The 23524-nt window shown below is 37.1% G+C and overlaps 1 protein-coding gene and 1 long non-coding RNA gene across 2 annotated transcripts; one reads left to right on the plus strand and one right to left on the minus strand.

The window, feature by feature from the left end:
- On the plus strand, positions 1 to 11278 carry LOC130215546 (uncharacterized). The gene is made up of 4 exons (XR_008835724.1): positions 1 to 165; positions 5952 to 6017; positions 10348 to 10398; positions 10621 to 11278. It is a non-coding gene; the product is annotated as an uncharacterized LOC130215546 (long non-coding RNA).
- A 6314-nt stretch (positions 11279 to 17592) lies between these two features.
- Positions 17593 to 22985, minus strand: LOC130216589 (uncharacterized). Its single transcript, XM_056448483.1, has 4 exons — positions 22943 to 22985; positions 18932 to 19243; positions 18437 to 18727; positions 17593 to 17720 (listed from the first exon to the last, which is right to left on the minus strand). The coding sequence occupies exons 1-4, from the start codon at positions 22983 to 22985 to the stop codon at positions 17593 to 17595; spliced, it is 774 nt and encodes a 257-aa protein (XP_056304458.1).
- Positions 22986 to 23524: the final 539 nt, after the last annotated feature.

Raw genomic sequence — 23524 nt, forward strand, 5'->3', positions numbered from 1 at the left:
CTGGCGCTGGCGGACGCGCGTGCACGCGAAGGGGAGTCAGATTAGTCCGGGAGTCAGATTTCGATACAACACCCTGTTGCTGACTTTTCAGAGGGATCACTCCTGTTTTGTAAATTATGATGACAATAAACAGGGCGTTCATAGTAATTCTTTTCCTCATTCATGGTAAGACGTATTTATTTCTGTATCCCTTCAATCCCATATGGATTGTACATTTTGGAAATAACCTAATGCAATATGCCATTATTCTATGCTGTGTTCACACCATGGTACGCGCGGATGAATCGCACTATTCGTGTGTAAATAGACGCGTAAACATCTTGAGTTGTCTCGCTTCATTCGTGTCAAATCTGCTTCACAATAGCTCGCGTCATGGGCAGGGCTTTTGACTGCCTGGTGACTCTAGTTTCGTTGCTAAATGGCTAACATCGATTTTATTAAAAAAAAAAAAAAACTGTTTATGTGCTTTATGGAGGCTGAAAAACAGCGTCGATTCGTTTTTGGAGTCGTGTCTGAGTCCGCTAGATTCTTTCAGGGGCACCAGCTCTGTGAGTTTATAAATAAACTTTTCCAGAAACTTAACCTTGATGATGGAGGCTTTCAGCGTGGCTTCTGACTGAGCAGAGCCCAGTTTGATCAATGTTGTACGGTGTCGGCTGAAGGATTTCCCCCCGGGAAACCAACAACAGGTGCTACGTAAAAAGCACACCCCTTCAAGAGAAAGCCCCTGATTGGTAACGCGGAGCGAATGTCTGATGAAGTTCAGAGTTTGCCAACTAGCGCCGCTTCATAAAAGGACTGATATATCCAGTTACAGACCCCCACACCCTTCTTTCAGGACACACACAATCCAATCCCCTCCACACGATTGAGGTAAAGCAGGTTTTATATTTGCACATTCGTTCAGTGACATGCTTTCTGTATTGTTTACCATGGCACTCAGGGGCGTAGCGGACATTTTAAAAGGGGGGGGGGGGGGGGGGGCTGTATGAGATCATACGTCATATAATTATTAATCACCTGTTTCTAAATGATCGGTCTCTAAAAGTGAGGGGGACGTATCCCCCTTGTCCCACCCCCCGGTTGCTACGCCCCTGGGCACTATGAATATTCAGACTGAAATCACATGTAAATATGATTGAAAACAACATTAGCACTAATTATTTGACCATGAGCAATGTTGTACTTTGATAGACGTAGAGAATTCGCAAAGAATACTTTTCTGAAATTATATTATTAAGGAGAAGTCCGAATGTGTGGGAAAAAAACCCTCCCTGGACGGCGGAGCGATATGTCTCCACCTCCACTTTAAATTCGATTGACTTGTGACATGGTGCTTTAAAACAGCTTATCGGATCGGGATTGTGATGGTGTATTTGATTTATTTCTTAAGTAAATACTGTATTCCTATAACCCCACGAGAGTTTGCCATAGTCATGGACACAATTCCCAGTGGATACCCTTTTTAAAAACTCTTGATTCTGCTCTCCCTTTTACTTCATTACTTAATGCTTGTGAAGTGATTGGACAACGTTGTTTTAACGCTTAACCCTTCTCTCAGAAATAGAAAAATTCTGCATCTTTTTCAGAATGAAACCTCTATTCCTCAAGTCATATTTTACTGGAATAATTCATTTCATGACATTCCTTGGAGGATTGTGTGGTCTTTACCCAACAAATTTTTAATACCAAATAAGGTTCAAGAGGTTTCCTTCAAATTGCTACATCGAGTTTATCCGGTGAATGTTTATATTAAAAATGCTTCCTGAAAAAAGATGACATCTTATTTGGAAATGTGCCCATGTTAAGATTTTTTTGGAAAGAATTCAGTTTATTTATATGTGTATCTCTTTTAGAGAATTTTTCTTTGTCATACAATGATGTTTTATTTGTTTTTTATCATGTTGATAAAGTTAAAGATAAATATTTTCTAATAAATCTATTTATTTTACTAGCAAATGTTTTTTATACACAAATGCAAATTTTTGTCTGTAAAGCCCCTTTTTTGTAAAGATTTGAAATATTATTTTAATACAATCTTTATCTCCAGCAGTGTTTACGCTTTAAAATCAGTAACACTATGTGAATCTTATAGTATTGTCTCTTTTCTATAATACGCAGCGGACTGTATGGTACGTGACCTTTTAAACATCACTGTAACCTTGCTTTAAGATAGATTTAAAGTGATTTTTGTAATTCATATCCCCCCTGGCATAATCTTTTGTTTCTCTTTTTGTTTTGTTCCGTTGTCAACTTTTGTTGATAAAGAATTTGTACCATTTCTGAAGGTTTTTATATTCTTGTTAAACGTTCCAAAAAAAATAAATAATAATAATAATAATAATAATAATAATAATAATAATGATAATAATGATAATAGCACAAATTTAATAATACTTATACATTTTGACCACGTTCATCTAACAACGATAATCTAATCCACCATTTTTAACATTCAATCTATACTTATTACTAATGAATGCTATTATATAAAGAAAGCAATTCAGAGTTATGGTTCAGAGACATGTCATATTGGGAATACAAACAAACACAAAGTATGTATGTGTAACCCCTAGTTCATTAAAAAGAAAATAAAGAAAATGGGCTTTTGTATAAATAACCTTTATTAATTACGCAAGAAGGGACATCAAACAATTAACTTAGAAAAACACTTTGCTAGCAGGTGAGCAGAATAATAGGGTTTCATATCAGGTGCAAACATGCAATACTCTCAAGGCAAATTGGGTCATACCCCACTCTTAGATAACGTGCAAATATGCAATACATTAATCCTCAACATTCCTTATAGTGACTCAAAACAGTGACATAAGCCAACTCCTAAAACAGAGCCAGAAAAGACACCCTTATTACACTACCATCAATATCTGAACATTTAAAATACAACATCCATCACAAACCTTTTAAACATCAAAGACAACCCCTCACAATATACATACACAATACTATAACAAATAAACGACATGTATCAAACATCTATCTCAATCATTGATCACATACCTGGACACAGCTACGATAACTTACCCAGCAACACCTGCTGCAGGTATTTCCGACTGCACATCCTATTTTAATACACATGATTACATGCATTACCCCACTTAAAACATCATATAACATGAATATTTAAACTTTACTGTACCTTAAAGAACATTGACGCTGCCTAACCTTCCCTAATTTGTCTGCCATACACCCTCCCCACAACTGCCACTCCGTTCATAAAGACAGCGTATGACTGGAATTTACCATATTTCCCCTATTTTGCACCAATAGCTTAAATACTACAAAGTTTACAGCCATTACATATGTATGTATACAAAACCAAGGTATTGTGCAAAAGCCTTCAGCCATATTGTTTTCTTTTCTTATTATTTGTTATTTTGTATTTAGTTTTCAGTTTTAATTTCCAAACTTTATTTTTGTTATTAACTATAATCATGTAATAAAGATTTTAGTCTGACTGCAGCCAGTGCTCTATGATCTCAGCATCATCATGAAGAAACTGAGACAGACTAAATCCAAAAGACCTGTAGAACATATCTAAAACACTTTAAGAAACCTTCCTGCAAAGCTACAGTATACGGAAAAGTATGTGGATGTGCATCAAGGGCATAACCTTTTTAAAAGCAAAGGGTGGTCACCCCAAATGTTGATTTAATCAATACAAGGTAATGAATAAAGAAAATACACTCATGACATTGTTTTGACAGCATCCTCACTTTACAGCATCTAAAACGTTCTGCAGTACTGCAGCTTTGCAGTTAGATATCTTAACATGTCATGGAGAGGTTCTTCAGTTCTGTCTCAGTTTGTTCTGTTTATTCTCAAACGCTGATGAAGCAAGATCAGATCTCTGTGTGAAGCACTGGCTGCTCCAAAACAAATCTTACTGGATTACATTCATTCATTCATTTTCTTATGGGCTTAGTCACTTTATTAATCCGGGATCGCCACAGCGGAATGAACCACCAACTTATCCAGCAGGTTTTAAGCAGCGGATGCCCTTCCAGCTGCAACCCATCTCTGGGAAATATCCACATACACTCATTCACAGTCATACACAACGGACAATTTAACCTACCCAATTCACCCAACACACCACATGTCTTTGGACTGTGGGGGAAACCGGAGCACCCGGAGGAAACCCACGCAAACGCAGGGAGAACATGCAAACTCCTCACAGAAACGCCAACTGACCCAGCCGAGGCTCAAACCAGCGACCTTCTTGCTGTGAGGTGACAGCACTACCTACTGCGCCACTGCGTCGCCTTACTGGATTACAATTAACACAAAAATGTTTGGACTTAAAACATATATTTCCCGCTGAAACACTATACTTCTGGGCTAAGAGTTTTGCACAGTACTGTGTGAGAGAGAAATGTATACTGTCGATACTGTACCTATTCATAATAAAATTCAAGGCCCTAAGCTGTGAACTATAAGAATACAAAAATAAGCAGGTTACAGCTAAATGATAAATGCACTACATTTCCCATCAGGCACCTCACTCGCACACCAGTTCCGGATCACCACTAATTATGTACACACAGCTGGAAGCTCATCATAGACTGATATTCTGGACTTTTTATACACCACACTTGCGCACACACACACAGGGCTGAGTCTTGTTTGCTGTAACATTTCTAAGCGTTTCCTTATCTAGTTTGACTCGTGCTTTGTTTATTGTTTATGTTGTTTTGCCGCCTCTATCGACCACCTTGCCTATTAACTCGACTATGCTTTTGGATTACCCTCATGCTTCTGCTTTAACCATTACCTGCCTGACTCAGAATTAATAAATTGCATTTGGACCCTCACCTATGTTGTCACCCGACTTATGTTACAAGATCTACAACACAATCAATTTATGTTTCTTTGCGATTGTGTGAAAGTCATATATAGATATGACTCCTAATATCAAGATAATGCTCCTAAGGTGTTAGTCCCTGTTAAACAAGAAAAAGTAGAAGACTGATCCGTCATTAATCATATATGGTTCACCCCTGCCTAGATTGTGTGGTGGGAATGAGTGTCCTGAAACGTGTGAGGGTCTGCGGTTCTGCAGCTCGATATTATTGGAGAGGGATGCTGTTTCTTTAAACCAGTGATTGTTTTTGTTACATCAAAACTGTTGTCAATGTTGAGGGATTGAAACATATTCCAGAGAATGAGGTAGTCGAGTTGGAATTGTACCATTAACTGGTGTAGGAAAAAAATGTGAAATTTTATACAGGGGTGAAGCAAGTCAGTAGAATTTAAAATACTATTTATGAAAATACTTAAATAACAATCCAAATCCAACAAGCACTTATTCACTGCTGCTCTTATAGTTGTGTAAATTGCTTCCTTGTCCTCATTTGTAAGTCGCTTTAGTTAAAAGCGTCTGCTAAATGACTAAATGTAAAATGTAAACAATCCAAATGCCCAACACAAGCGAGCTTCATTCCAGACCAGATCAGCTCGATGACGTATAATGTCTCTGACACCACCTGTAGTCCCGTTTAGCAACTTGATAGCAATCGTCTTTTTAAAGAAGCATAGCCGACTTAAAACATCAAAAGTGATATGTAACTGATGTGTTTTATGTCGTAGAATAAATCGTGAAAAAATCTTGCTTTTGTGGTGGCCATGAACCTTAAACGATTTAACCAAAATCCCGTTCAAAATACCTGTTGACTTTGGGATGAGGGGACTGGAACTGTTAAAATGCTACAAAAAATTTAGTTTTTTTGTTTTTGCATGCAAATTGACGTCATAGTTCATCCACTCTATTCAGACTGAAACAAGATATCTGTGAAATCAGTTAAAGGTGTTGTAGATATTTTATCTCTGTCTTGTCTTTTGTGTCTACCTTTTTGTCAGTATTGATAAGATTTCTACTTTATTTGATATCATGACCTCACAAAAATAAAGCAGCTGTTTATTTGTGTTTTCAGGTGTCTGTAGTGGTATATTCAAGAAATTCCCAGAGCAGCATGGAGGATCTGTCTTTCTGGACACTGGTATGACCAAACAACAAAATGACATGATCTTGTGGTATTTCAATGACATTCGCATCGCTCTGATTTGCAGGAGAAATTTTATACAAAACATTCTACAAAAATGCTGTTAGGATATATATTACTGTAATATATAAGTGTAACAAACATATAATATTGATGATAATAATAACAACATTCCTAAAATTATATAAGATGTGTGACGCAGCTACAAATAAGCATAATTGCTGCAATGAGGATTCAGGATTTTGTCATGTTTGTTTTCATCAGGTTATTATTTAGATTATTTAGAACCTGCTTTGGCAATCCACAAGGCTTCAGTGGCTGAAAGTAGTGCAGTCTCATTGGAATGAACACTTCTGAAGCCTGATTGGTTTGCATCCAGCAGGTAATTGTGAGATAAAAATGTGGAACTTTGGCAAAACACTGGAAAGAGTTGTTTAACCAATAAAAGTAAAGAGAGAGACCGGTCTGTAATTTCCAACCAATGAGGTGTTGAATGATGATTCTTTGAGCAGTGAGATTACCTTGGGCTGCTTATAAGTGAATGGGAATGTGCCAGCATAGAGTGAAGTGTTAATGATGTGTGTTAGGGCTGGCCGGAGAAATGTCCTGCAGGATGAGTGAGGGCATTGAGTCCAAAGGGCAGAAAGGATAAGTTTGGATACTTCTTCCTCCATAAGCAATGAGGAGGAGGAGGAGAGTGAATTCTCAGCAGAGGGTGTTGTTTGATTGGGATTACTGATTTGAGTGGCTTTTTGTGTAAAAAAAAATAAGGTCAAATCATCAGCAGATAAGGAGGTGGTGAAGGAAGACAGACATAACTAGAACATTCCAGTGTATAGAGTTTATAAACCTTTTACAATTGAGTTTGTTTGCAACATTTGTTTAATTGGAGTACTGTTTGCTACTATACCCATTAGTGTATGTCAGTGTGGAGATTTTCTCCAAAAGGTAAAGGAATGATTGTTTTAGATCTTCATTTTAGTGGTGATTTCCATTTATTTGTTTGTTTGTTTGTTTTTTCAAAGAAGGTAATGCAGAATGTGAAAATGGGGTTGTGTAGAAAGTCAGAGAAAAAGGTAAGACTGCTCTGCTCCTGTTGGGCATTATATAAAGCTTTTCTGATGATTTTACATCAGATTAAATGTACAGCATTGTGCACAAGTGACTTTTTTTATTATTTTATAAGAGTTTTGTTAATGTTTTGCTTTAGTGTGTCATCCTGTTTTTTCTTCTTCTTCTTGTATTTATGTGCATAAGGAGTGCATGGCGTTCAGCAGGAGTCCCATCGCAAAGTGTTTGGGGAAAAGTGTGGCTTGACCTAATTCAATGAGCTCCTCCTGGCTTAGTCTGTTCCTCGTTTGCTGATCCAGGATGATAATGTGTCCAACTCAAGCTGTAGATAGCTGGGATAAGTGCACATCAACAGAATAGATCCAAAAATAAACAATTTAATGTAAATGACACCGTTTTCATTTTTGTGTGAACTATCTCTTTTAATGTTCATAAAAACACGACATGTCAACAATATATTTACTGCACAAACTTAATTTTGTTACAGTTTCTAAATCCAAGTATACATCCACAGACAGTTTATAAATCCTTTGACATGTAATGTTGAATTTGCATTTCTGATGTCATGAAACTACTAAAGCTCATTTGCAGGAGAAATTTTATACAAAACATTCTACAAAAATGCTGTTAGGATATATATTACTGTAATATATAAGTGTAACAAACATATAATATTGATAATAATAATCACAACATTCCTAATATTATATAAGATGTGTGATGCAGCTACAAATAAGCATAATTGCTGCAATGAGGATTCAGGATTTTGTCATGTTTGTTTTCATCAGGTTTTATAAGACATGAGGACTGGGAAGATCTTCTAAAGAGTAAGCAATGTTTCCTTCATGTGTTTTAGTTATTGTTTTTATTTGATTGCTGTTATGATGGGGTGCAGGCAAGGGAAAGATAAAAGGCGAATCCACATGCAGATTTATTAAACTAAAACAAAATAAGTACTCGGATAAGAACAGGCTCAGTGGAAAACTACAAATACCAAAAAACTAAGAACTAAAACCTGAAAACTGAACTGCAGTGTTTCCAGTGATGGCCATTGAGGAGAGGGTGGACAGTAGAATCTGGTGACTCACTGGGCTCTATTTTAACAGTCTAGGAGCAAAGTCAAAAGCACAGGGCGCAAAAGTATTAAGGGCGTGTCTGAATCCACTTTGCGCCAGCGCATGGTCTAACAGGGTTGAGCTTATTCTCTTAATCAGTTATGGGTGTGTTTTGAGAACAAACCAATCAGAGTCTTATTTCAAATGCTCTTTAAGTGTCAGTTGCGTCACACCATGGCGCATTTGCTATTTAAATGGCGGACATTGTAAGTGGAAAAACGGAACGCTTCACTAGAGAGAAAACAGTTAAACAGAGCATCTGCAGCGCGAGGATAAAAAATTAGCCTAATCCATTTGGCCTTTACTTTCACTTTCTTTCGTGGATTAGGAAACGTGTTGGACACTTTCACTGAAAACATTCATAAGCCTACGCAATTTTTTCGTTTGTTAAGCACAAAGATTAGTTTCAGAACTATTTCTAAATTCAGTTCTAATTTTCAGCAAACAAATAAATTAACAACAATAACGCAGTGTGGTAAAAAAACACATGAGTTATATCCAAACACACATGCTTTGCCTCATATGGTCCAAAACCTGACAGGTGGACAAATCTAAGCCTGTTTTTATTAAAACAAATATAAATATGCATATAATAAATAATACTATGCATATAAAAAAAATCATACTACCAACTAGCAAGTTGTCATGAATAAACTGAAAAAAGCCCCCCGAGGTGAAGAAGGTATGAAAGTATGTTTTTTATATTTATGAAGAAAATAATAATTTTTGTAATATATTAATCCTTTACTTCTTTTTCATTTGAAAGATATTTGTGTATTGCTGTACATCCTGCGTGTTTTAAACAATGTTTAAGCGAAGTGCACAATTAACAGCCTCTGCGCAGGACTTTAGACCTCCTCTCAGCTGGTCTATTGAACAGTCTATTTTAGTTCCTCAAAATAGTAGCGCGCCAACAATGCGCCTTAACACACCTCTTTTCTAGATCGAAACACCCATGAGTCCACAAAGTGGCGCAAATGGGTTTGCTATTTAAACAAAGTGGCGGAAAACTGGAAAATTAGCGTTGCGCTGGCCTAAAAATAGCAACATGTTGTGGAAACAAGTCTTGTGACTTATTGCGCCGGGTGTATGATAGGGCCCACTGTGTCAAAAACCGCAGACAGGTACAATAAAAGCAAAATGGATTATTTAGAACCTGCTTTGGCAATCCACAAGGCTTCAGTGACTGAAAGTAGTGCAGTCTCATTGGAATGAACACTTCTGAAGCCTGATTGGTTTGCATCCAGCAGGTAATTGTGAGATAAAAATGTGGAACTTTGGCAAAACACTGGAAAGAGTTGTTTAACCAATGAAAGTAAAGAGAGAGACCGGTCTGTAATTTCCAACCAATGAGGTGTTGAATGATGATTCTTTGAGCAGTGAGATTACCTTGGGCTGCTTATAAGTGAATGGGAATGTGCCAGCATAGAGTGAAGTGTTAATGATGTGTGTTAGGGCTGGCCGGAGAAATGTCCTGCAGGATGAGTGAGGGCATTGAGTCCAAAGGGCAGAAAGGATAAGTTTGGATACTTCTTCCTCCATAAGCAATGAGGAGGAGGAGGAGAGTGAATTCTCAGCAGAGGGTGTTGTTTGATTGGGATTACTGATTTGAGTGGCTTTTTGTGTAAAAAAAAATAAGGTCAAATCATCAGCAGATAAGGAGGTGGTGAAGGAAGACAGACATAACTAGAACATTCCAGTGTATAGAGTTTATAAACCTTTTACAATTGAGTTTGTTTGCAACATTTGTTTAATTGGAGTACTGTTTGCTACTATACCCATTAGTGTATGTCAGTGTGGAGATTTTCTCCAAATGGTAAAGGAATGATTGTTTTAGATCTTCATTTTAGACCTTTAAGGTATAAATATGTCAAACACACTGTCAGATTCTCTCACACTAATGTCTGTCTGTTTTAGTGATTCCACGTTCAGGTCTATCTGCAGTTGTTATATCAGGAATATGTGGTGGTGCAGCTGTTGTTCTGCTGGTTGCAGTGGGTTGTGTGATTTATCGCCGACGTGTGAATCAAAGAGTCAGGTAAAAAAAAATGTGATTTGTATTGTGGTCAGTTGGTATCTTATTGTGTGTGTGTGTGTGTGTGTGGTGATTTCCATTTATTTGTTTGTTTGTTTTTTCAAAGCAGGTAATGCAGAATGTGAAAATGGGGTTGTGTAGAAAGTCAGAGAAAAAGGTAAGACTGCTCTGCTCCTGTTGGGCATTATATAAAGCTTTCTGGTGATTTTACATCAGATTAATGTACAGCATTGTGCAAATTTTAAATTATTATTTTATAAGAGCTTTTTTATGTTTTGCTTTAGTGCGTCATTACTGCGTATCAATATACAATTCCAAATCTTGTCATTTAAATAATCCTGTTTTTTCTTCTTCTTCTTTTTGTATTTATGTGCATAAGGAGTGCATGGCGTTCAGCAGGAGTCCCATCGCAAAGTGTTTGGGGAAAAGTGTGGCTTGACCTAATTCAATGAGCTCCTCCTGGCTTAGTCTGTTTCTCGTTTGCTGATCCAGGATGATAATGTGTCCAACTCAAGCTGTAGATAGCTGGGATAAGTGCACATCAACAGAATAGATCCAAAAATAAACAATGCAAATATGGATAAAACCCAATGTGAGCCAATCAGATAAGGAGCTGAATAACTCCCCTATCACATACACTGATCTGGGAACTCCCATTCATTCAGAGAATTAACAGAAACATATTTGGAGAAACGGGGCAGCACAGTGGCACAGTGGGTAGCACGTTCGCCTTACAGCAAGAAGGTTGCTGGTTTGAACCCCGGCTGAGTCAGTTGGCATTTCTGTGTGGAGTTTGCATGTTCTCCCCGTGTTGGCGTGGGTTTTCTCCGGGTGCTCCGGTTTCCCCACAAATCCAAACACATGCGCTATAGGTGAATTGACCCTTCGCTAAGCCCCGCCCTCCTTATTTACTGTTGGTACGCCTGTCAAGCTTTCAATTAGTATATAATTAGTCATTTTTTGGGAACAGCTGACATATCCGAGAAAGCCAGATAAAAAAGGACTGCAGTATGCATTACATGAGTGTATTAACGACATAATAGGCAACCGATTAGAGAATAATTCAATCAAAATTGAACTTAGCTTAGCCTAGCGGCCTCATACGCTGACCATTCAACAGCTTAGTTCATGCACAGCAGGAGAGGTGAAATTTTAAATAATCTAATAATAACTAATTAAACCATGATTTCTCTATTTTAAGCTAAAAAGCCTGATAAACTATTGTTGTGCAATGAAAAATAGCGTTACTAACCGACGAGGAAACACGCATGGACAGAGCTTCTACATAGTTAATTCATAGAAAGAGCAGCCAGAAAGAGGAAACTGATGGATTTGGGCTGAATATTAGCATCATTGACCCATAACAATGTACAGTAGCTATAACTGTCAGTGTGTTTGTGTGCTCTTTATAAATGAATAAAAACAGCTGCTGGTAAAGTATATTGAAAGTATAAAAGTATATATTGAAGTGCTCAGTTTGTGATCACATCTCGGTTTTGTTCTGTTGATTTGTCATTTCAAATATTCGTAGCTTAAACCGGGTGAAAATATGAAGTTCAGTAAAGTTAGCAACAGATTCGCAGATTCGTATTTTCCGGATCAAGAACTCATGTCATTATGACCTATTCGCTATTAGTATGACTAAGTTACTATGGCGAAGGCTTAAACGGAGCAGTGCTCATAATATCGAGCGGGAAAAAAGAAAAAGAAAAAGACAGCTGTGAAACAGAACCTGCTTTGTATGGTGTAGGAAACACAGTTTAGATCTGTTTAGGGAGGTGTGAGTTATTGTAGTCGGTCTATCTCTGAATGTGTCAGGAATATCAAAACAAAACCAACTTAACTCCGCTCCTTTAGCGCACCTCACACAGCTTGATCCACACTGGCATTTCTCCTCTTGGGTTTTTGGTTTTGAAAAGGGAAAAAATTTCACCCTCCCGTCCAAACTTTAAGGATACCGGTATCAGATTTGCCAGCCTGATCTCACGAGAAAACCACAGTATTTTACGTTTTGTCAGTTTAGTGGCTAATTCGTACAAATTCGTATGAGTTCAGTCGTACGAAATTGTACGATTTTAAAAAGGAGGCGTGGCACCTAACCCCACCCCTAAACCCAACCGTCATTGGCGGATGAGCAAATCGTACAGAATTGTACGAATTAGATCTTACGAATTAGCCACTAAATCAAAAAGTTACGAATTGCCGCGAGATTGTGTTGGATTTGCACAATCCATACGCACAACGCTTTGGTCTGTTTTACTCGCTCGGAAGCTTGACAGAACCCCTGCGCGTAGCTACGGTTGCCAAGCCACGATTGGTGGGTGATGGTTTTTGGGTGTGGATTAGCAAAGGGTCAATTGGGTAAGCTGAATCGAAGTGTATGTGTGTGATTGAGTGTGTATGGTTAGCCACATTTCTAGTGTCGGGCCAGTGCGAGCCAGGGCTTTTATTGGGCCGGGCCAGTCACCCGGGAGGTTGAGCAGTGTGGCTGAAATCATGTCACATTTCCACTGTTGGGCTTGTAGCTTGCAGCGCCTCACGCAAACCCTGCCCCCCAGAACGTCCCCCAAATCAAATGTCACACAACCCGCCCAGTTCAGGGGGAATCAGGTAGGAAGATAAAGCACGCCATCACATCATCACGACACGATTAAAATGAAGACAACCGAAACAAACAAATGACACGTTACTGTACAGTATTACATCATGTCTATACGCACAGGCCTTTGTATTTCCATTCATTATATTTGTTTACTCACCGACCGACTGTTGGCATTGTGCATCGAGTCTCGCCACTAACGGAGGGTCCCAGCGCAGTGAGCGCACCATCCATAATATAAAACCACAGGAATTTTCTGGTAATAAATCGGTATAAAATGTCTTTTATAACATCCTCGTTTTGATAGACGCCGTCGGCCCAAATGCTCCAGAGAGACCTATTAGCTTTTCGTCAGGCTAGGCTATATGACACTTAATAGGTACTGTAAATTCTTTTTATTTAGGAAAATTAATTAAAGGATGTTGCATATATTATTCGGTTATCTTAAGTTAAGTGTTTCAGTACATAAGAGTAAGTAATAAATTATAGTCTATATTTTGTTGTGCTCAGCAGCTATTCACTAATAATGATTAATTATTATTATAATAACTAATATGACCACGTCATATAAAAACAAACATTTGTTTGGGGACATAACACATTTTTTACGTGCAGTTTCTCCCAATGCGTTTGTAAAGCAGCGCTGTGCAGGACTGGATGACAGAAAAGGTAGTTTCTGGTTTCACTCATCCCAAAATGCTCTGTTTGCACGATTTGATTAATATCATCGGATCCAAATACTTAAAAAAATATTTCAAAACTCCTCAGTTATTTATTGTTTTTAGAAAGTATCTAAAATCTTTTTTCAGATAGGCCTTTGTAAAATTAAAGTTTAAAATGGCATGAAACTGTTTAATTTATTTATATTGTATATATTTAAATTGTTATAGCTTTTGTTTGTTTAATGTGATTTTATTATATTCGATATTTGTAATTCTTTAAATTATTTCAATATAGCTTAGGCTATTTTATCTAATATGACACTATTGTGTTGAGCCTACCAAAGTGGACACGTCATTTTGTAAAGTTTTATATTGTACTCGTATTTTGTATTATCTCCTAAATGAAGAAAGAAAGAAAGAAACACAGCCACTCGCGGCATTAAAAGAGCTGTCAAGCGAACACTCTTTTGCCTGGCCTCCCTCACTCACACATACAGGAACCTAAACGCACACGTACCATGCACAAACACAACTTTTAAACTTGACAAAAACTCTCCACAACCTTTAGTGGCTGCTGTGTCTTTAATTTGGTTTAAAGATTAGTATGCGTTACTAAAACATAATGGGGGATCATAAGGAAAAAGTCCCTCTATAAGGTGTTTTATGGAATAACCTATCTTAAACTGACCAGCTATATGTTTTTCTTTCCCTTATTTATTTGTTTATTTTACACTAGAAAACTAGTGTAATGATGGCATGACATCTTTACCAGACTCGGGCCAAGTCCGCCTCTACTTTCACTCTGCCACGAAGCCCCAGCTGGCCCTCTTTGGCCCAAGGTATTTGGCGGGCCGATAAAGACCAGCTGGCCCAGAGGAGGCCCCGCTTTGGCCCAATCAGGCCCCGGAAGTGACAGTGGAAACTCGACTGGCCCTGGCTCGCTCGCTTTAGACATGATAGTCGAAATGCAGCTGATGTTTCCCTGAGTTGGGTTGCAGCTGGAAGCGCATCCGTTGTGTAAAACATATGCTGGATAAGTTGGCGGTTCATTCCGCTGTGGCGACCCCAGATTAATAGATGGACTAATCCGAAAAGAAAATGAATGAATGAATAGGAGAAACACATTAACAGCCGTTCACTTTGCCTTAAATGTGGTGGACATGTTATAATGTATCTCGGGAAAACTATTGCAAACATTTACCTACTGATGCACATTTATTTTATCTAGCCTATTTAGGGCGAACTCACACAATGTACAGTTGCCTTGTTCCGAGCCGAAGCACAATTTTCTAATGTGTCTGTATGTAATGTATATATACACAGTACACAGCATTAATACACCCCTCACAGATCTCTCCTCTTAATTATACTTTTCTACAGGATGCTTTACAATATGTGTGTGCATATCTAATATATACTAAACTCTAATCATTCATCCTATTTATATCTCCCCTATATTTAAATCTGAAACTATGAAACAAAGATGAAGATCTATAAAAGGATTGCTTATGCAATTAAACACACTTATTTGTGCAAATCCCAGCTTAATCCCTTATCTTGCTTTTGTGCAATACCCCTCTGTTGTGGTAATCCTTTGTTTTGTCCCAGCCATACTCTATTTAAACAGTAAAGATTTTGTATTTGTATATTTTACTCAGTTTTTCTTTTCACTTTAGTGTGGGACAAATGAAATACTGTTTGATTTCAAATGTCTGCTTATATAATATACCACAGTGTTAGTTTATCAGTTCACTGTACTTAATACGACAGTATGCTTCAGCATTCACTAACAATGTTTTGTAAATACTATAATGTATGCATTACTATAATGTTGTTCATACACTACAACTGTACAGTATTTACTATAAATGACTGTAATTTCTTTTCATGTGGGTTATACTGTTTTGAATGTTGATAATGCTGTAATGTTTGTTAATAATAAACTCATCTATAGCTGAAACACCAGGCTTGCCTCATCTTGAATATGTCTTATAGTCATCCATTAGTTGTATGACCAGCAGTATTTGCCAAAATGTCATCAAATATTCAAGTATAAATGGAATAAAGAAATTGTTGACTCAAAATGAGTTGTGTAGTTGTCTCCTCCTAGCTTTTGTGGCTGAATTGATTGTAAAACATACAATTTCCCTGCAAATATTGATTACTCAATGAAGTCACGTACCAGAAGTTAAGTGAAGATGAATGAACATGGCTCTTTATTTGGGTGAGTTGAATATGCATGAGTAGTCTACACAGTCATAACACATGGTGTTTATCTGTTGCTTTAACCATAACAATAATGATCATTTAAGAGTAAACACACTACTGTGAAGGTCATATTTATTGTAGTTAATATTAATGCAGGTATTTGCTTGAACCACAAACTGGAATAAAAATATCTGACTGATTTAATTGTGTAATTCTTGCAGGATAGTTAGAATATTCAATCTGTTAGACTAGATTAAATCAAAAGAACAAACAAGACAAGGCTGTTTATAAGATGTTGCCTTTAAAAGGAAACATTATGATTTTCTATCGCTGCATCCTAGTTGTAGCGTTGATCCACCTTGGAAAGCTTGAAAACCATATGTTTTTTTTTGAGGAATGAAAACCATGTAGACCAGTGGTGGACCAGTAGTCCTAAAAAAAAAGGTGGTGTACTATTACCCACCCAACCCGCCCATGCTGTTTTATAATTTCACCTGAACTTTTTAGCAAGTTATCATTCAGTTGACTTCGAAAAACTCACGAAATTTTCTCACAGCTGCTGTGGTCGTTAGGGGGCGGGGAATGGCGCAAAATATAAACAAAAAATGCACCAATTTCAACAAATTAAGATGAGAGGTATACAGTTAAAGGGGAAGTCTAATCAGCAACACAAGTGAGTATACTGAGGGTAAACGCAATTATTGATCCTCAGAAGTGGTAATACCCAAACAGCTAGTGGAAAAAAGTAGGAATACTGAGTATACGTGCGTATAGCCCCGACTACACCACTGATGTAGACCACTTAGACCAGAGGTAAACCCTCAATTCATGTTAATGGCTCTTTAAAGAATACTTTAAACTCTTCCTTTTATTATTACTTCAAAAGGTTAAATGATATTTTTCTCATGCAGAAATTACTAATAGTTATTGTTTTAGTACAAATAATATTATGTGGTTGACCTGTTTCTACAAGTGTGAATGTGAAACATGTTTCTGCAGCACTTTCAACGTAATAAAGCACAACAGTTCTTTTAAACATTCAGAAAATGATACTCCATATTCTGTATTTGGTAGATCTAAGGATTTTGTTTGCCTTTTTATTGTTAAACCCAAACTAAAGTCTGCAGTAATTTAATTTATCTGGAAGGTGTAAAAATTTAATTTAGGATTTTGTGAAAATGTATAAATTGAATTGGGAAAATACTTGCAGGTCAAGATGTCTCATCTCATGTTACGAGATGTATATTACTTACAATGCGAGCATTTAATGTGAATGCTTTAAATAACATTTTTGATTTAGATTTTTATGATATGAGAAGCATGTTCATATGTAGACCAACATGATTAATTCGATTAATTAAATTAAAAAGATCCTGATCATGTTTTTTCATCTGCATAAATCCTCAAAATGGCATCAGAACGAAAACGAGCAAAGAAAAAAAGAAAAGACAAACAGATTTACAACCTGAATTCGAGAAAAGTTGAGGTGTTACTTTTAAAATGAAATAAAAATCAAGAATGCCATTTTTTTGGATTTTATTTCACTCGGATTTTATTGACAAAAGCACAAAGAAAAGATTTCCAGTGTTTGCAGTAAGCAAATGAATATAGATTTTGATGGCTGCAGCGTTTTGGATCAGTTCACAATAAGCAGATCAGAATATGATCAAATCTGAGAATGTTCCTCATTTTGGCCACAAGATGGCCTTAAAGTATTTCATATTTAAATATTTGCTCCCACGTCTCTTTTTATGACCTAGTTTAGAGGAAGGCAAAACTGCGTTTCAACATTTCCGAACAATTAGACCACTTATTTACATATTTGCATGTAATAGAATAAAATATATAACCTTTTATGATAACCTTTACCTCCCAATTCCTCTCAACACACTGTAGATCTGATGTCATTGACCAGAAGAACAACAGCAGCTGCAGCAGCCACGCCAATCAGAGCAGTGACGACCAATCGGAGTACAGGTTCCACAGTGTCACAGCCATGGGCGTGGCCTTCTGAAGGAAAGAGAAAGTGAAAAGTAACAGATTTTCAGCATGCAGACGTTGAGTCGGTCAAAATTGTACCAAAATATATATATCTGCTAAATAAATCTTTTTTGCTCATCAAAAAAAAAAAAAAAAAAAAAAAAAAAAAAAAAAAAAAAAAAAGCGAAATATTTAAAAAGATAAAGCAAATGATGACAAACTCATTTTTCATTTCTGACTCCTAATATTATCAGTTCAGTGAAAATCAATTCATTCAATGTGTGTGTGTGTGTGTGTGTGTGTGTGTGAGAGAGAGAGAGAGAGAGAGAGAGAGAGAGAGACTTTTAATTTTATTGCCATTTCAGCTTCTTTGGCTATGTCATGGCAAAAAAAAAAAATAAAATAAAATAGATCAAATTTACCACGTTTATAAATACCAATTTTCTATAATTATAAAAATATTATAACAATTAAAAGTAATCATCAGCAGTAAATAATACACAAGGTAAAATACATAAATAATAATATTAATAATGATAATATATAAGATAAAAATCTAAAACAGTTTTTTAAGGTTTCCTTTTGATAAAAATTGTACAATTTTAGACGGATTCACATTTAAAAATATTTCATTTAAAGTCTGTCCAGATAAAAATTGTTGTCTGATAACATTAAAAATGGGGCACTCCACAAGAATGTTTTACAGTTTATTAATTCAATGTATAATCACATCAGTGCTGCTGTACCTGGACATGTCTGCCAGAGTGTGTTGATGTGCAGATGTGTGGTCTGGTTGCTGATGGTGTTGTTGATCACACAGCTGTAGGTGTTTTTATCCTGATATTCCACCTCCAGACGTAGAGAGAGACTGATGCTGAGATCAGACACACTGATGCTGGACAATAAACTGTTTCCTTTGTACCAGGAGAGACTCACAGCACTCACATTCACCACTGAACACAACACTAAACAATTCTGCACTGATGAAGATGAGGAGGAAGAACAGTCTCTGATGAGAACAGGAACAGGCAGACGAGCTGGAAACATCAGAAATAAAAAAGAAGTTTGTGAGTGTTATATGGCAGTGATTTTTAATACTTCAAAATTCTTGGCAAATGCTGCTTGAAAGCTGCTTATTTGAAATTGTTTTGTCATTTGAACAATCAGTAATCAAAATGATCTAAATTTGAATATCTAATAGATTTTGCTTGTAGCTGCACTTAAATCAATATTGAACTCACCATAAACAGTGATGTTGAAACTCTTGCTCAGGCTGTTGGACTGTAGTTGATAAACCCCAGCATGTTCAGATCTGATGTTTGTGATGGTCAGAGATGCAGTTTGATGATCCACCTTCAGTCTGTCTCTGAATCTCCCATCAAGAACATCATCATATACAGTGAGACTGCTGGATATTGTGTTGATTTCAGCTATTAAAGTGTCTTTATTTCCAAACCTCCACAGAATCAGATCATCATCCATCAGTTCGGTAAAGCCAGTGTGTAAAGTGACTGAATCTCCCTTCGTCACTGACACTGATTCACCAAACACACCTGAAAAACAAACAGTGGAACATTTGTTGGTATACTTTATCCAGTTTTTCTAAATTAAATACCTGGAGATTACGTTTTATTGTCCGGTTAGCTGTTACTTTCTTTGTAAATTTGATTTCCTAAATAAACAATTTTACACAAGGCTCCATAGTTTCTGCTCTGCTGCCCATTTGTCTGAATTGAATCAGATTTTGCCATAGTTTTAAAACATTTCACTGGCTTGTATGCATAAATTATTCATTCATTTACGGTAATCACTCTTAAAATGAACGGATATGACATTTCGAATCAACAATGTTATTGTTTTCAGCTTAAGATCTTACATGTTCTTTGTAAGAAAGAAATAGGGTTGGCCTGAGGATGAGTAAATTAATTAATTAATTAATTTTCCTTCAGCTTAGTCCCTTTTTATCAGGGGGTTGCCACAGTAGAATGAACCGGCAATTATTCTGGCATATGTTTAACGCATTGGATGCTCTTCCAGCTGCAACCCAGTACTGGGAAACACCCATACACTAGTGTTCACACACACTCGTACAATTTATTCAATTCCCCTATAGCGCATGTCTTTGGACTTGGGGGGGAAACCAGAGCACCTGGAGGAAACCCACGCCAACACAGGGAGAACATGCAAACTCCACACAGAAATGCCAACTGACCCAGCTGGGACTCGAACCGGTGACCTTCTTGCTGTGAGGTGACAGTGCTTACTACTGAGCCACCATGCCAGCTAGTTTGAGTAAATCAACTGTGTGATTTACGCTTGAATTGATCTTTTATTATGAAACAATGAAACAAATCTATTTGACTTGTGAATAGGGAATAAAACTATTTTTATTTAATAAAACTGAATATTTTGTTATTTAAAATAGAACTAAAATATATATTTTTAAATTGAATTACATTATTTTTTATTGAATATTGAAACTGAAGACAACGGATTGTTTTAAGGCAGATTTTTATAGATATATATTTTTTATAACTCCAGCATTTGTTTCTTCTGAATTCTTAGACTGCAGAAATGCAGTTTGTGAAATTATAGTTTCAAGAAAAATAAAAAAAACTGGAAGACCAAATTGAATATTGAAATGGAGAAGTTTAGATTGCACAAAAAATAGTGTTGCGTAACTGACAGTTTAACCCAAAAATGACCGGTCTGTCAGAAGAAGAGCTGGAGTCAGAGATTCAATTGAAAGAACGCTTAAAACTCTAGATAGTTTTGAAGTCTCATTAGCATCTTGCTGGATTTATCAGCTGCTTTTGACACTGTAAACCACCAGATCCTGCTATCTACGCTTGAGTCACTGGGCGTCGCAGACTCTGTTATTCAATGGTTCAGTTCTTACCTCTCGGACAGGTCATTCAGGGTGTCTTGGAGGGGAGAGGTGTTCAACCTACAGCATCTAAACACTGGGGTACCTCAGGGCTCTGTTCTTGGGCCACTTCTCTAGTCTATCTACACGGCATCTTTAGGAACAGTCATCCAGAAACATGGATTTTCCTACCACTGCTATGCTGATGATACCCAGCTATACCTCTTTTCACCCTGATGATCCCTCGGTTCCAGCTCGCATCTCAGCCTGCCTGTCAGACATTTCACTCTGGATGAAAGATCATCATCTTCAGCTTAACCTCGCTAAAACGGAAATGCTTGAAGTTTCTGCCAACCCGACTCTTCACCATAACTTTTCAATCCAGATGGATGGGGCAACCATCACTGCATCCAAAATGGTAAAAAGCCTTGGAGTAACGATTGATGACCAACTGAACTTCTCTGACCACATTTCTAGAACTGCTCGATCTTGCAGATTCGCACTCTACAACATCAGAAAGGTCCGACCCTTCCTATCTGAACATGCAGCTCAACTCATTGTTCAAGCTCTTGTTCTCTCCAAACTGGACTATTGCAACTCTCTACTAGCCGGGCTTCCAGCTAATTCTATCAAACCTCTTCAGCTGCTTCAGAACGCAGCAGCACGAGTGGTCTTTGATAACCCCCCAAAAGAGCACATGTCACTCCGCTACTCACCCGTTTGCACTGGCTGCCAGTTGCTGCTCGCATCAAATTCAAAGCTCTGATGTTTGCTTACAAAGCGACCTCTGGCTTTGCTCCTTCTTATCTGCTCTCACTTCTGCAGATTTATGTGCCCTCCAGAAACTTGCGTTCTGTGAATGAACGTGGCCTCGTTGTTCCATCCCTAAGAGGGAAGAAATCACTTTCCCGAACTCTCACATTCAATCTGCCCAGTTGGTGGAATGAACTCCCTAACTGCATCAGAACAGCAGAGTCACTTGCTGTCTTCAAGAAACGACTAAAAACTCAACTATTTAGTCTCCACTTTCCTTCCTAATCTTAACTGCCTCTCTGGCTATACCACTAACTGTACTCTCTCTCAAAAAAAAAAAATATAAATAAATAAATAAAAAAATAAATAAAAATTTACTAGTGCTTTGCTTCTTAAGACTTTACACACCTGAAACTTGTCTATAGCACTTGTTCACTGCTGCTCTTATAGTTGTGTAAATTGCTTCCTTGTCCTCATTTGTAAGTCGCTTTGGATAAAAGCGTCTGCTAAATGACTAAATGTAAATGTAAATGTAAAGCAGAAGCCAGAGTTTGTAGGCTGCTCTGCTTGCAACCTCAAATTAACAGCAATTATACTGTAATATGCGTCACTAACTGCGTCATACATATAGGTGTTTAAACCTGATTAGTTAAAAGAAATGTGGGTCATTACTTTTTCCCAGATAGCATAGAGGCAGAAGTAGCAGGTCAGACAGCCACTAGGCTATTCAGAGCTGACCCCGGACCTGTAATAATGATCCACATACAAATTTTATAAAAAAATCAGAAAACCCACACCTTCATTAGGTCAGAGGTCATCCAAGAGGAGTAGGTCTAGCTGATTTCCGTAAAGCATTTTTGGTGTATTCTCTGGATCATGAATCCACCAGAGGTAAAAGATTCTTATGCACTTATGTTAGGTTAGCATTCCCAACGAGTGTTGCCAACTTAGCAGTTTTGTTGCTAGATTTATCAACTTTTCATACTACCCGAGCAACAGGCATCTAGCAACAAATGTGTCTATTTTAACATTAATTTGGCTTTTTTAGCAACTTTTAAAAAGTGATTTAAAAAGATTCATTGTGAATGAAAAAAAAAAGTGCCATAGGAAACACTGAACAGTTAACCAGCCAAGAACAACCACCATCTTAAGAGACGCCTAGCAGCAGACATTTCTTTTTTATTTTGTATATTACATAAAGATACCGTTTTGAGTTGTAATTACATAATGATGGCATCATGCAAAGAAGCTACAGCTTTATTTAGCAACAAACTGTTTAGCCTTTAGCAACTTCACTCAAAATTAATTGGCCAAAGTGTTTCCAGCATCATGAAACAAGTCATAGCGTCTCTACAGCTTCAGCTGATTTAACTTGTACTACGTCACACATAGAACATTCATAAGCATTAGGGATTACGATTATATTTTTTCCACTATCTGGCTGAACAGTTCTGTTTCCTTAACCAGCCAGTGTAGATAAACATTCATTTTCCACTGTGGTGCTGAAAATGCATCAGTTGTTCTCCATATGGGTAGTGCACTGACTTATATTAGATAATGAATGACTCTTTAAGAAATCTCATAAATGCATAAACTAAAACTAAACAAGAAGGAAGAAAATAAAATAACTTACCAGTCAGATGACCCAAGTAGACCAAAACAAAAACGCGAACCATTTTCATATAATACCGGCCCAAATGTGTATTAAATATGGATGGATACTGAAACACTTCCTCAGCAGCCAGACGGGTTATAGAACAGTGCAAAACTGCAACTTTTAAACTAGAGTTAAATTTCCTCCCCACAAGGTTTGACCACCACCCACATCTCACTGCTGTGGTAAGAGTCTTCTGCATGGCTGCTTGTTTATTGTGGCAAATATTATTTTATAATAGTGATTTTTTATTCCAACAATTATAATTGTTTCCTGTAGACTATAACCATTATTCTGATGGTAAATATGAGAAATGATCATCATAGTCAGGGTTTGTAGCAGCATGTTCTTGTGCGATCACATTCAGCAGATCACACTTACACAAACCACAAGTTTTAACAGACACGTATGCGGAAGCTGTTTTTTAACCAGCTCAATGACCCACAAACAGAACAGCTCAAGTGTTATGCTCATTTTAACAGACATTGTGGTTAATAGAAATTGTATTTTTATAATTATAGCAGTGCTTTAATGTTCAAACTGCATACTTCAAACTGCCAC

Source organism: Danio aesculapii, chromosome 22 (assembly GCF_903798145.1).
Source record: "Danio aesculapii chromosome 22, fDanAes4.1, whole genome shotgun sequence".
Taxonomy (NCBI): domain Eukaryota; kingdom Metazoa; phylum Chordata; class Actinopteri; order Cypriniformes; family Danionidae; genus Danio; species Danio aesculapii.